The sequence below is a fragment of the Sciurus vulgaris genome (assembly GCF_902686455.1).
Source record: "Sciurus vulgaris genome assembly, chromosome: 4".
Taxonomy (NCBI): Eukaryota; Metazoa; Chordata; class Mammalia; order Rodentia; family Sciuridae; genus Sciurus; species Sciurus vulgaris.
In genome coordinates, this window is record NC_136464.1 from 142,229,273 (window position 1) to 142,243,889 (window position 14,617).

Here is a 14,617-nt window from a genome sequence, read left to right on the forward strand (position 1 = left end):
TGAATATAGATTTAAGAAAAAATTCTTATTAAGAAATTACATTCTCTGGTCATTTGAGTTTGTAATGGCTTATCCTCAGGACAAAAAGGAGCTATCTTTGGGCATACTTTCTTTAGCGCCTTCTTAATTTGAATTTTAGAAGTCTGTCACCACAAATGATTAATTCCTCGGTAACTATTAAGAAGGGACCTGTATTGGTCTAAGCCATAACACACTCTGTGACAAACCACTCAACTTCGAGTGGAAGATAGAAGCAAAAAAAATAACAAATTAGGACTGGAAACAAGATCATAGTTGTCTTTAAAGGGACAGGGAAAAAGCATTCAACCTCGGAAATATCAAAGGAGTTCCAGTTAATTCTTCTGTCAAAGAGAAGAAGATGGATTGAAAAGTAGAAATAGAATAATCAAGTATATTAATAGGAATGCTACTAAACTTTTAGGAATGTCTAAGAAGCTGGATTCGTTATCAGTTTTCAAGTCTTAAGTAATTTAAAGAGTCACAGTACAGGCCAATATCATAGCAAAACAAGGCTAAACCTGCATTTTGTAAAAGCTGTCACTACTGTCCCTGAAGAGGGTTTATTCATCAAGCATTCATATTTAATACTGGGAGGACAGAATAGTGGACACAGGTAACAGATTCAAAATCTTTTTTAAAATGCCTGATCATTTTATTTTGGATCAAGATGGATCAGGAATAATAATTAATGGCTACAGTGTAGAAATTAAAGCAGTAAGACATATCCAAATAATAGATGATGGTAAAGATATTGGAAAACAGCTTTATTATAGGAATAAAGTAAATGGAGAGAAGGAAGGTCAAAGCACATAGCATCTGATCAAGGAAAAGCTGAAAGGAGAACAAGACAGGCAGATATGCATTTAAAGCTATGGGGGACTGCAGGATAAATGTTAACAGAGTTGCCTCTGCAAAACAGATCAATTATACTTTGTGGTACAGAGTGATACATCCCTATTAAATTTCAGATCTTATACTAAATATAAAGGTGCTGCATATCCCTACTCTATGGAACCTAGTAACACCGTGTTCTATTTCTGGGACATGTTATATTTTGGGATTAATTAAGAAAAAAAAAAACGCTACCAAGTAACCTCCCTCTCACACCAACTGGTTATCACAATGTTTCCTTACCTGTTAGTGGAACGAGGACTGTGCTCTCTTGTTCTCTATCAACCAACCAAGAAAGGTTATAGTCTCAGCACTAAGAAGGTAGCAACCAACCAAAGTTAGTTTTTTAATGCCTTCACTTTCTCCTTACTCTGGCAGCCAGTTTGGAAATGTACCCAAAGCTGAAAAGGAATGGTTATTCCATTACCTAACAACATTTAGACTAAACTTTTTAAAAGTCTGAAGATGAAAAGACTAAGCTAACCCTTTTGCTTAGGAATATCCAACTCTGTACAAACGAGAAATAAAAACATTTTGGTCTAAGAAAACTTGTGAATCTAACTACTGAATCTGTAATTTCAAAAAATTAAAAGAAAGAAATGAAAAAGGATATTTGAAAGAGTCAAAGAAGTGAAACTGCCATCTAGGCAAGAGGTATCAAATAAATATGAAAGTACTTCATGAGCCTAAGTGGCAGCTATTTTTTCATTTAAAGTTTCCAATGGATTTTAAGTTCTAAAGTCTTCTAATTCTGAAGAGATTATATTTTTAGATCAGTAGGTTTAAAAAAGTATTTTACAGTATTATCACATACAGGCAGTAGATAAGGGATGAGAGGAAAGAAACATAAATTAGAAAAAAGATCTGAATACTGAATATCTCAAGAAATGTACTCCGATTAGATAGTTTCAAGAAATCAAAAAATAAATAAATAAAAACCCCAAACAGATTAACAAAGTATTCCACAGTTGGAGATCTTAAGGGGTAGCTCTTTAACAGATTAACAGATGACAAAGGTTTAAAATTAGTACAACAGAGCTATCTTTCATACATTTTCATTGCACCTACACAATGCAGACACTACAAAAATGCTTTAAATTATTAAACAAGCTTCCTCTAGTCTTTTCTAATCAATTTTCTTGACGAACCATTCCTTTTCATATATAACCCATAAGAATTATTTATTTCCAAATTAAAGAAGCCAAATTAAAACTTAACTACAGTAATCAAGATAGTTAAAAACCTATTCAGAAATTACAAATAAGATATGATCTTCCAAATTTCCCAGTTTTCCTCTAGTTCTTAAATACTAATCAGTAATAACATACAGTTGACTGAAAACTAAGGGAAAATAGGAAAGGTCTATTTTGAAACAGGAAGTACACTTGGTAATTTTTTTAAGTATACAAGCCCACTTTCACTTTGAAAACAACTCCCAAGAAATATCTTGCTCAGATTAATATTAGGCTAACACTGACAACTTCTCCTTCAGCATAAACTTCACATTAAACACCTCCAAACCTTTGATTTATTTATCACACTCCACAGAATGTATGTTAAAATATAATCACCTTAGATTTAAAAAGCAAATATCCTTCAGTTAGATTATAGGGCAAGCTGGATAGAGAAATGGATCCATTTATAAACTCCCAATTCAAATCACACTTTAATAATAACTTTTTTATTTTGCATGAAGTATCAAAACTTCAACATACTCAAACACACAGATTTTTCTAAGCAAAAAAAAATTTGAAATCACTGAAGAGAGTTGGCATTTCTCTTGTTTCAAGAGTTAATAATTTATGAAAACTGAATTTGATAATGTATCATTTATATAGAAAAATGTACAGGCACTTTCAAAACAAGATCATCATTCAAACAAGAAAGGGCAGCTTCTGTAAGAATAACACTGATATAAAAATGATACAATAATACCTTACCTAATTCTATTTTAATAAGCAGCATTCTTCTGTGTGATATTTTAAGATGAGGAGAAAACAAAAAACTATGCCCTGGAGGACTAAAACTCCAACAACTAGGATAAACTTCAAACCAAAGCTAACAATGCCAAGATGCCATCTCAAATGGGTATCACAGATTATTGATCTGCCAGTACATGAATAAAAAGGTTTTAACATTTTCCATAAATATTTAAATTTTTAAAGATTCTTTTTGAAAATCTAGTCACATTCGAATCAGAAATAATGAAGCTAAGTATTTTTATATAAATACCACTGAGAATTTCTTTTGAGAGAGATATATATCAAATTAAACTATTTGCAACATGTGCTTTCAATACTAAATTATTAAAGAGCATATCTGGATTACTAGTTTTATGCATTCCTAATATCAAAGAAAGAGGAAAGGCTATACCTAATTATTTTTAAGTAATGAAAGAGAAGGCAACATGATTCTATAAAGATCATGATTTCTATTTACTTGTGCTACACTTCTAAAGTTAAACTTGCTTGTTTATAAAGACAAATTATTCATAAAACAAGACATTCTACAAGAATTGGAAGCATAATTATATCTTTCTCTTACTTATCACTCATTCTTACTGGATTCTAAGGCATTTCTATAAAGAAAACAAATTTCTCACAAATTCCTCTGAGTATCCAAAACAGTCCTACAGTTGGCAGTAAGAAGAGAAAAGTAAACAGCAAAAGCAGTTACTGTATCTCTGCTCCCTAGAAAAGTTCTTGTCACGCTGAGTAGATAATTCAGTAAGATGTTTTACAGATGGATATAGTATACTGGTCAAGAAACGAGAAGACAAAGAATTTTGTCAGTAGACATTATCTAAAGCAGACACAAAAAGTTCAACTTTAATTCTAAAGGAAATAAAAACTTTGTCAAAAGTATTACTTTCATGGATCAATCTCTTTTGGATTCACTTCTAGGATTAATTTTTGAGCATGGTCAGCAGAAACTTCAAAGGTATTATCCTTAGATGACTGAAGTGTCAGCAAAATCACACCACCTATTAAGAGTTTCTAATGTTCTATTTCAGAGACTTAAAAAATAAATAAATAAACCAGATTACTGCAAGAACACTCAGTTTCAAAATTTCAATTTCAAAAAATAAGAGATCTTGCCACAACCAACAGAGCTTCCCAAGAATTAGTTAGCCAAGGTATTATATGGATAAAAAGATCTTCAAACCACAAATAATGTATGTATTGTCAAATGAAATACACCTTAAAAAAAAAAAAAATAGGGGCAAAAGCCTGGAACTTAAAGGACTGCTCAGCATTATGAGGACACTTCATCAGGGAAAGCGATTTCCTAAAAGAGAAGGAAGTTGTAATGATAAATGGAAAAACCTAACCAGTAGAATGTTTTAAGAGCCCAACATCTAATAAATTCCCTTATAAATACATTTTCCATCCTTTTGGATAAGATACCATTCAAAATGTTATTGGGATTCAAATTACTATATTAGACTTGAGTGTCACACTTTGTTAAAATAAAAGCAATAAATAGCTAACTAAATGTATCTTCATGCTCCACACATAAAGTATAAGGCAAAGTAAAGCAGATTTTTTAAAAATCCACAAAACAATGTATTTTTACTATGGAACAAAAGATAAAAAGCAATCATCAATTTTATCAATATAAAAAGGATAAAAGGCAATATCATAAAGACTAAAAGTAAGAAAATCTCTCAATTACTCTGACAAATATTTTTCATAATTGGCCTATTCATTATCTCTTACTTCTCTAGCATTTTCTTTGCTTATTTACTTTCCCAGTATGAAATAGCTTTGTTTTTATAAAGGCTAGCATGACATATATATGTTATTTTTAAAGATAACTTTTTCCTTTTTTTTACTGTATTTTTTATTCATGGGTTGTGCTGCATTCATAAGTATACTCAGAAAAAGTGAATACAAGACTACAGCCTTTACACTAATTCTTCTGGGATCTCTATCCATATATGACAAGAAAAATGATTTATCAGTCAACAAACAGACATAAAAGAATTACATTTAAAAGGTTCTGATCAAGCCAAGAATCATCAATGGATGCCAAAATTAAGGTGTGGAAGTATAATGAGAGATAGAATGTTTACATAGTCTCAAAATATTCCCCTATCCACACCTGTTAATTACAAAAGGAAAACCAGTATTTTGACAGTTCAGAAAGAGATAGCCAGCAGAGAGATACCTTCTTAACCAAATGATCAAGATGACAACACCGTTGGACATATGAATAGCATGTATCTCCTGATACAATGCACTCTAAGGATACAACATCCCTACCATGGAATTCTTGCCAAAAATACATATTTGCAATCTGATTATGAGAAAACATCAGACATACACAAATTGAAAGTCAGCCTAACAAATCAATACTCTTCAAAAGTGTCAAGGTCATGAAAGGCAAAGAAAGAATGAATAACTGGCCTAAAAATTGAAAAAAGCTAAGGAGACAGGACATGACTGTACAATATGAGATATTAGACTGAATTCCAGACTAGAAAAAGATCATTCAGTAGACAATGTCAAAATTTTTAAAAAAGTATATCAATTAGATAGTATTAATTTCCTGATTTCTACATTTGTACTATAGTTATATAAGATATATGAAAACCAGGCAAAGCTGGGTGACAGTTTAAAGGAAGTCTATGTACTATATTTTTGTAACTTTTTGGTAAGTCTTAAAATTATTCCAAAATAAAATAAAAATAGAATGAAAGTTCCTGAATAAGCTCCCAAGATGTTTTCTATTTTTTATAAATAAAAAAAAAAACAAAATACCCTATTTCCACACCTATAGAACATCTACTGAGAAGAAACATATATCTATCATTTTTTTATTTAGATGTAAAGTTTAGTCCAATCTCCTGAAAAACTAATCTTAATAGAAATGAAAACTTAATAGAAATGAAAAGCATTACATCATGTTCTAAATTAATTTTAGAAAACTTATCATATGCTACGAGGCTTATTTTTTTCTTTCTTTGGTAAATTTCTCTATAGGAGACAACTTTTATTCAGAAGAAATTATGTAAGAGATCAAAAGAGAAAATGTCCTCCACAAAAAGAAAAACCAAATTATGTTTATGTTAAATAACAAATGTAGAAATTAACTAGACTATAGCAAGAATATGACAGGTAAATAAAAATTAAAGGGTCTTTCCAACTTACATTATTATGTATGCATTTTTATTTCCACATTATTAAAAAAGAAAACTTTTTTGTTATAAATTTCCACAGGAAATAGTTTTGTGCTATAGGTATTCCTTACTTTGTTTTAAATTAAAATTCAAAAAATAAATAATTTACATTTTCTCATGAAGTTAGTTTAAATATTCATAACTCTTTATTTTAAAATATTTGACAGCTCTGTATATCCCAAGTGATGGAGTATACATTTTATATATGCTGACTCACTCAATCCTCACAATAACCCCATAATATATGCAGTATTATTAGCATCATCACACAACTTCACTAAAAGGAAAACTAAGGTACAAAGTAATGAAGATCACAAATGAAGAAATTCAAAACTAGTTTGACTACAGGATCTTGAGTATAATCAATATATATACCTTTCCAAATCATATTATTTTGATTAACAATTAAGTACTTCATTTTAAATAGTATGTGATGAAAACGCTAGAATAAATACATTGTTTTAAGTAGAATCTGAAATTCTTTCCTTCCATCTCATTGAAACATATCAGTTGACAGTTACTTGCTTTGCCATTTCTATTAACCTATGAAAATTTGACAAGGCAATAAAACTTGGAAATAAAATGCAGCAAAATTTAACAACTCAGCAACATAAATAATCTAGGAATAGATGTTTATATTGAACCTGAAAAGTTTGTATCTGAAAGAATGTGAAAATAGTAGTAAGAAAGCTGCCTCATTTAAAAATATCTACAAAAAGATACAGAATGTTTTTTTTAAATTAGGATTTCTAGTTTGTTTACAAACAGTAAACTTTTAAATATGAAAATGTAAAGATTAATAAATTTTATTGTCTTAATGTAAATATAACTAGTCATCATTTCTATTATAATTAGAATAATTGAATAATAATAAGAAACGTAATCATAATTACAATAATAATCTGGCAATAACAAACTGAATTCGAAGATCAACTCTGCCATCCAAAATACATTCTTTAGTTTGTTACAGAATAGATATTACAGATGAAGACTGTGGTTGATCTAAATTGTAATATATATTGATTATTATTTACAGATAGTCTATTATATATCTACTTAAGTTATTCTGTATATAAAGATCAAAAGAATGTTATCCCTTTCCTCATCTCAACTTGAGCCTAAGGGGGGGAAAATCAATATAAATGATATTAACACAACTAAATAAGAACAGGGTGCTTTCTGCTCGGTACTTTTAAAATAAAACAGGACATATTTCTTAAATGACAAATTTATTTATAAATACATCTTTTAATCTATTCTATTGCAATTCTGTAGCAATTGAGCCTCAGGCGACAAAGAAGAAAGTCAAAATGTCAGGTTGAGAGAGAGCATCCTGAACCTTAGAGCCCATGTCAGCAAACTATAAGAAAGTCTGGGTCTCTCAACTACTTAACGGGTAGTTTATTTCTACATGACAGTGAGTCTACAAACCAGAATTATTAGAATTGTCCAACTTCGTATTCCAAATTTAAACTCTGGAGAAACATTTGATCCTGGTGTCTTAATTAACTAGTCATAGTCTCATGGCTTTTCCCACTTTCCAAATATTTCAGGGAAAAAAATGTTGACAGTTACAATCCATGTCTGAAAGGGAAAATATTGCCAAAAAGAAAATGGTGGAAAATGTTTGAAGGGAACAGATCATTACCACACCAAACTAATAATTTAAGAAATATGATTTAATGTAAGAGTGATGTGGAGTTCAGTTAACATTGCACTGGCTATTAGTAAAACTGTAAAAGCCAAAACGGTTATGGTATAAGCTCTTCAAAATGCCAGTACAACTAGAACTCACAACCTTTTCTTTTCTTTGGTACTGGGGAGTGAATACAGGGGTACTTAACTACTGCGCCACATCCCCAGCCTTTTTCCATATTTTATTTAGAGACAGGGTCTCACTGAGTTACTTAGGGCCTTGCTAAGTTGCTGAGGCTGGCTCTGAACTCACAACTCTCCTGCCTCAGCCTACCAAGTTGCTGGGATTACAGGTGTGTGCCACGTGCCCAGCTCACATTCTTAACAAGTCAGATATGCTTCCATTAAAAAAATGAGCCTAATGTATCTTCCCCCATGTTTTATTAAGTCACTGATTACATATTATTCAAATGTAATACCATATTTATGGTACTTCTAATGAGGAAAAAACAAACTCTTTTCAATCCTTTTCAAAACTTGAATTCTGCTAGTACTTTAAAAACTTCTGTAGTTTTATGGGGGGTCCATCTTAAAAGACATTCCCAAATGAGTCAAGAATTCAGTACATATGCAGAAACCTCTCAAATAATCATCATTTTTACCTGTAATAAATCTCTTAGTCCCCAAGACTTTTTCAATTTTTCTCCTCAGAATTTGACATACCTTTTTGTACTCCTTTCATATTTCATGTCTTAAATAAGCATTCATAGGAAATAAATAGTAGATCAGAAGATTCAACTGGCTCCTTTATTAGTTAATAACAAGATTTAACTCTCCAACATAAGAAACACAGAAAGTAAAGTTAGTAAAACGTTCTCTATTGGTGACAATTGGAACATAAAACAAACTTAGATTTCGTTTCCCTATCTTAGAATGTTTATCATTCTACGCTAGTTCCTTCTACAGATTTCCCACAGGAATATACTATCACATACAAAGTCTTTCCCTAACAACTACAAACCATCTACAAAGACAAGGCCAATTAACTGTGCCTGCAAATATGGTAATGCTGTACTTCTCAAAACATGTTCCTAAATGTCTGCCAGATGTCTACTTGGTACACTCTCATATGACAACAATTTTACTTTTATTTCTAATATGAACTATATATACTTACGAAAAATGGAGGTACACAGAAAGGGAATTGTTATAGTGGAATAAAAAATGTAAAGATGGGCTTTACAGTTGAGGCCTGCCATCACTTGACTACATGACTTGGGACACCTCTCAGACATAAAATGAAATAAATTAACATTTTCCAGTGTGTGTTTCAAGGAACTAGTTCTCTAAGTCAGAAATAGCTGTTAAGTGATGAAAAAAAGCAGGAGCCAACAAAATAAAATTGTCTTTCTTCTGAAGAATTCCTTAGTCTTGAATAAACTCATGTGTCTTCTCGAAGATCATGTATGATAATTCCTGGGCTCTAAAACATTTTTCCCCCACTTGAAGAACCAGTATTACAGAAGCACTGGTTTTGAAACTTTATACTCAATTTCAAAATCCAATTCAATGAATCTTTAAAACTTAAAATACCAGATACTGACTCATTATCTTATTAAAAACAAACTGATTAATCCCATTCATTCTAAGGAGATAGTTTTCAGTCCCATATGGGACTGAGCATGGAACAGATGGTCTTCAAGGCATTATGCCCATCTAAAACAATCTTTAGAATGAAAAAGTTTGAAAATCACTTGATTCAGGCAATGGTTCTATTCTGGAACATTAACAAACTGTCCCCTTTTCCCCATTAAGAAAAAGGGAAAGGTATACAACTTTGTTTTTGTGAATTTAGAAATTTCAAAATAATTTTCAAATAGATATAACATAGCCCTAGCAGCAAAGAATTTGGCAAAAGAATTCCTAATGCCTCCATTGTATATAATGAATTCACTTTCCTTTTATGCATCTAGAATGATGGTCCTAGATATATCTATTTTTAAGTGAGAAAGTAGCCACTCTTTTTCTATACAGATTAAGTATCTTATGGAATTCCAGCTAAGAAAGGCTATACTAAAAATGTCACAAAGACACAGAATCACTGGTTTAGGAGGCTATAGTCTTTGGACATGCAGGCAATCTTTCCATTTTAATTTACGGTGCTGAAGAAAGGAACCACTCTTCTTTAGCACAGTAAGAGTAACCATACCATTTACAGGAGCTACCAAGAACAACTGAATTAAATGCATTACACACCTTCTGTCCCTTGATCCTCCCAAACAGTGCAAGGGCAGCTAGTACTCCCACATAACAGGTAAGGAAACTGGGCAAGAAATTTTAACTCATTTACAAAAGCCATACAATGAAGAGGTAGAAGAAACAAGATTATACCAGGTCTGACAGCAAGGCTAATGCTCATTAAATTCTACCTCATTATGCGCTATACTCATTAATCTACAGCTTGGTTCAATCAACTAATCTGAATAGAAAAGCTATTATGTATGCCATATATACAGAGTAAAAACTGTGAATGATACAACTTGATTTGCATTATTCAGAAGACATACCAAGATCTTAAATAATGTTTCTTCAAGGTACTTAACAAAACTTTTGAAGGTCAAAACTCTCTCTCTTTTTTTGGGTGGGTATCCTTAGTACCTCTGGTTAAGTGCTGGGTAAATAACATTCATTCAATAAAAATATATGAAATAAATACACCATCACAGTAACAGAAAAATGCAGATGCTTTTGCTAAAACAATTTATACTGATAAATTTATAGATGTAGGCAATTAGGGCACAGTGTTCCCTGATGGATTGTACCAACAGTTTAATAAATTATCAGTTCACTTCTTTCCTTTCTGCACCTTTTAAGATCTTCTACTCCCTTTCTACTTCTCTTAGGTTTTCTGTACTACTCAGATGTTCGACCTTTCACAGAGACTAATGGTACTTAAGTTCCACATTCATAAGCTTGAATACAGCACAATTTGGTTTTCTTAGACCAAGGTGTCCACCTGTTAAAAGCTTTTGTTTTTACATATTCAATCAACTTCTAATAAGCCACTTGTAGATGATCCTCATGGACCAAGAATCCAAGTACAACTAGAAAGATTACTGAATCTCTAAATAAAGAAAAAAAGTCAAAGTGAGTCTTAGCCTGTCCATTTTGCAAAAGGAAACACAGTTAAAACATTCTCACTTTTCTACAACTGCCAATGTATTGGGGAGAACAGCAATTTTAAGTTGTCAAAAACATAACCAATAAATACAATGTTTGGAAATGCAATCAACTTGTCTTATAGGTTAAAAAAAATTACTGGCTTTCAGTAGCTTTTGGCTATTTCATATTAGTAGAAAATAAAAATCATGAAACATGTAAATAAGATATACTATATTACTATTAAATGATAAACCAAGCTACTATATCTTTTAAGACAGATCTTTACTGTCAACTATAGTGCAAAAACAAAAAAAAATTCCAATTGCTTCTTTCAATAACTAGTGTTTATAAATGAATCAGGAAAAACAATGAAAATGAAGGGAAGGAGCTCTACTATAAACATTTAATTGCATTAAAATACCAATGTAATTATCTTAGACAAAAAATAATAATAAATTTACCTTTCCAGGATAATGAGCAAAAAGTCAAGATAAATCCTATTTTTCAACTGAACATTAAAGCATTCATATAAATTAGCACTTTCTTATTCCAATAACAAGCATGTGATGTGAATATAAGCTGTAACAACTCAAAATTAAAGATCTGAGTCATAAAATGTGTTATTATGATTCAACTAATTAAAGGGAGGTTTCTGCTTTTTAAAATATTTTAATGTAATTTGACAACTTTAAGCTTAAAGAAAATATCTTAAGTATGGACAGCTTATGGTAAAAAGTGAGACCAAGAGAAAGCTACTAAACTGATTTATTGAATGTCTGTGTCATAAAACTTTGGGACTCTATAGCTATCTATTCTTCTGAAACTTGATTCTACTTAAGCAAATTTTCCAAAGTTAAAGTTTACACTTAATAAATTTGGAAACTGTAACCATATGGAGTAGAAACTGACTAGAAATGTACTAACAAAACAAATTACAATTGAGATTAAGAAATCATCATCAGAAACATCAATCACCATAGAACTCTATAAAAATAGTAGCACACCAAGGAACTACTCAAGTCTACAGGGTCAAAATGTCTCCACACTCATAGGGTAAGGACATGGGAAATCTCCAAAAGATGGTTAAGAGTGCAAGCTTCAGACTCAAACTGCCTAATGAAATACTAACCAGCTCTACTTGGTAGTTATGTGATCAAGGCATCTTAACTTCACTTTAATACTGTAAAAGAAATCTTAGAAGCATCCCCTCTCTTATGCATCTCAGGTCCCCTACGAATTTATTACATCTTAATATAAATTTACAAAAGAAAGGAGCCAAACTGGTTACTAATTCAAATATTATAATAACTTCAATAAGCATTAAATGTGTTCCTAAAAAAATCAGTATGTGAAATGGGCTTTTATTATTATGAGATCCATGGAAGTAGATGTAAGTAGAAAACCAGTATGGTATATTAAAATTTCTCATCACCATCTATTCATTGTGGACCCACCCTTCCTGCCCAGAACCTCAAAATTCATCCAATTCCTAATGAAAGAACATACCAGTTGAACAAACATACACATTCTGCTGTCATCTTAGAGAATAACTGATATTTGGTGGATTCCCATGAAAGAAAATACACAATGGAGAGGAACAGCTTGGGAGTCAGTCACTCCATTACTTCAAGATTCTACAAAAAACTAGAGCAACAAAAGATATGGCACTACACTTGACTCTAAGAGAAAAATGATGGTGAACTAAAGCTCCCCAACCCTCATGCCAAAAAAAAAAAAAAAAGAAAAAGAAAAAAAAAAAAGGACCCATCTGTTAAAAGAGGAAAAGGAAAGAGTCAGTGGATGGGTTACCAGCACCTGAGCAGTGCACAGCACTGTAACAAGCAAAACCAGGAATTCTGTTAACTCACATACCTCATCATAGGAAGACATTAGAAGAAAAATAAAAATCAAATGAAAAAAAGATAACTTACAAAGCAGCATATTTTTTAAAATAAATATACCATGACGTGGGTAGCTGAACACCATCTTCAAAAAGCAACAGTCCCTGTAAAACATGAGACTATTTCCACAACAAAAAGAGAATAGTTGTAACTGTCAAAAACACCATAACAAAAATTATAAAAAAAAAACGAAATTAATGTAGTATTAAGCATAAATGAAAACTTCCTTACAAAAGAAAATGAGTTGTTCAATTCTTGAAAAAGGATTAAGAACATGAGAGAAATCAGTTCCCCTTGATACAGTATTTGATTTAATGTGTTGAAAATGGCAATTTCAAAGGAAAAAAAAATAACAAAATATCTATATCGGAAACTAAAAAATCCTATGCAGAATAGGTAATAAATGATAGGTCATTTATTCATCAGTAACTTAACTAAAAGTAAAAATCATGATTAACAATTATTTAAAACTACAGCTGGGTACAGCGTCACACACATGTAATCCCAGCAACTCAGGAAGCTAGGACAGGAATATTATGAATTTGAGGCCAGGCTGGGCAACAAAGGAAGACCACATCTCAAAAGGAATAAATATTTAAATCACTGCACCTATTAGGGATGTCTAATTTTACTACTGAATATTACTACAAATATTCTTTGTAATTTCTACATGTAGAAATCTAGCTCTTATTTATAATACATATTATAAATATCTTATGGAACACCTTACTACCCTAAAAGCTAGGAAAATGTGAAGTATTTCCCATATTTAGAATGGGAAAAACACAATACAGACAAGTAAAGTGATTCATCCCCTTAAATGCTACTGTGGAGGAAGATACAACTAAAACAGTTTCTTCATACTTATGCATGGCTTGGTAATTAACAATATTGGAATTTATTATTTTTAATATATATTTTTTAGTTGTAGGTAGACACAATTCCTTTATTTTATTGTTAGGTGGTGCTGAGGATCGAACCTAGTGCCTCGAACCATGTGCACCAGGCAAGCACTTTACCACTGAGCCACAACCCCAGCTCTGGAATTCATTTTTGATATCCATACATATTAGAAAGAATAAACCAAATGTCACCTTTCAACTAGCAAGCATTCAGTAACATATAGTTATTTGAAGTGTCCTTAAAATTTCTAATAACTACCTTCATGTCAGACTATACAACTAGTTTCTTGATGTCACCTGAAGTACCTCAGAATTTCATTTCTTTTCCCTCCCTACTTTCATCTAAGATGATAAAGCTAGCAAATATAAGACAACTGTCAAAAAAAGAGATGGAAGAAGTTCAGAAAAGGATCAGAAATGCTATGCAAAACTGTGGAGAGGGGGTGTTCCACACAGCTTTATTTTATAATAGCAATTTCAAGCAGTTTTATTTTCCTTTTTTGCAGTGCTAGGGACTGAACCCAGGACCTCACCCATCCTAGACCAGCACTCTACCACTAAGCTACATCCCTAGCCCCTTAAGCAGTTTTTGAAACCCTTACTTTCCAGAGTCATGTTCCAAATGATTAGGTTAACAGTGTTAAGTAATGTTACCATGTAAGAACTGGTTCCTTACCCTTTACCTTCCCTGATGAAGTCAAGGTCACTAATTCAAACCATTATCTCAGATTGCAACAACAAAGTGAATTCCATCACTGAGGAAAAGGGATTTACTGAGTTTCTCTTATCCCATTCTCCATTCCAGAAAGGAAGCAAACTAGGCATTCCAAGTCAGAATTTTCCTAAAACACAGCACTGCTCAGGCCGTTGCAAAGCACAGAAACAAAGGAACCAACCTCCATTCCATGATTCCATGTTCAATA

General features: G+C 31.7%; 1 protein-coding gene across 13 annotated transcripts in view; it reads right to left on the reverse strand.

The window, feature by feature from the left end:
- Positions 1-14,617, reverse strand: part of TSC22D1 (TSC22 domain family member 1) — a 113,250-nt gene that overhangs the window by 83,218 nt on the left and 15,415 nt on the right. The window contains exon 2 of one of the 13 annotated variants that reach the window (XR_013763301.1): positions 1,156-1,313. The exons of 11 other annotated variants lie outside the window; for them this stretch is intronic. Coding sequence is in view for 1 of the 2 variants with exons in the window: in XM_079136973.1 (XP_078993099.1) it covers positions 1,268-1,313 (46 nt within the window). In the remaining variant the exon portion in view is untranslated. Of the gene's footprint in view, positions 1-9; positions 1,314-14,617 lie in introns of those variants that run through there. One more of the 13 variants, XM_079136973.1, reaches the window with a different exon arrangement.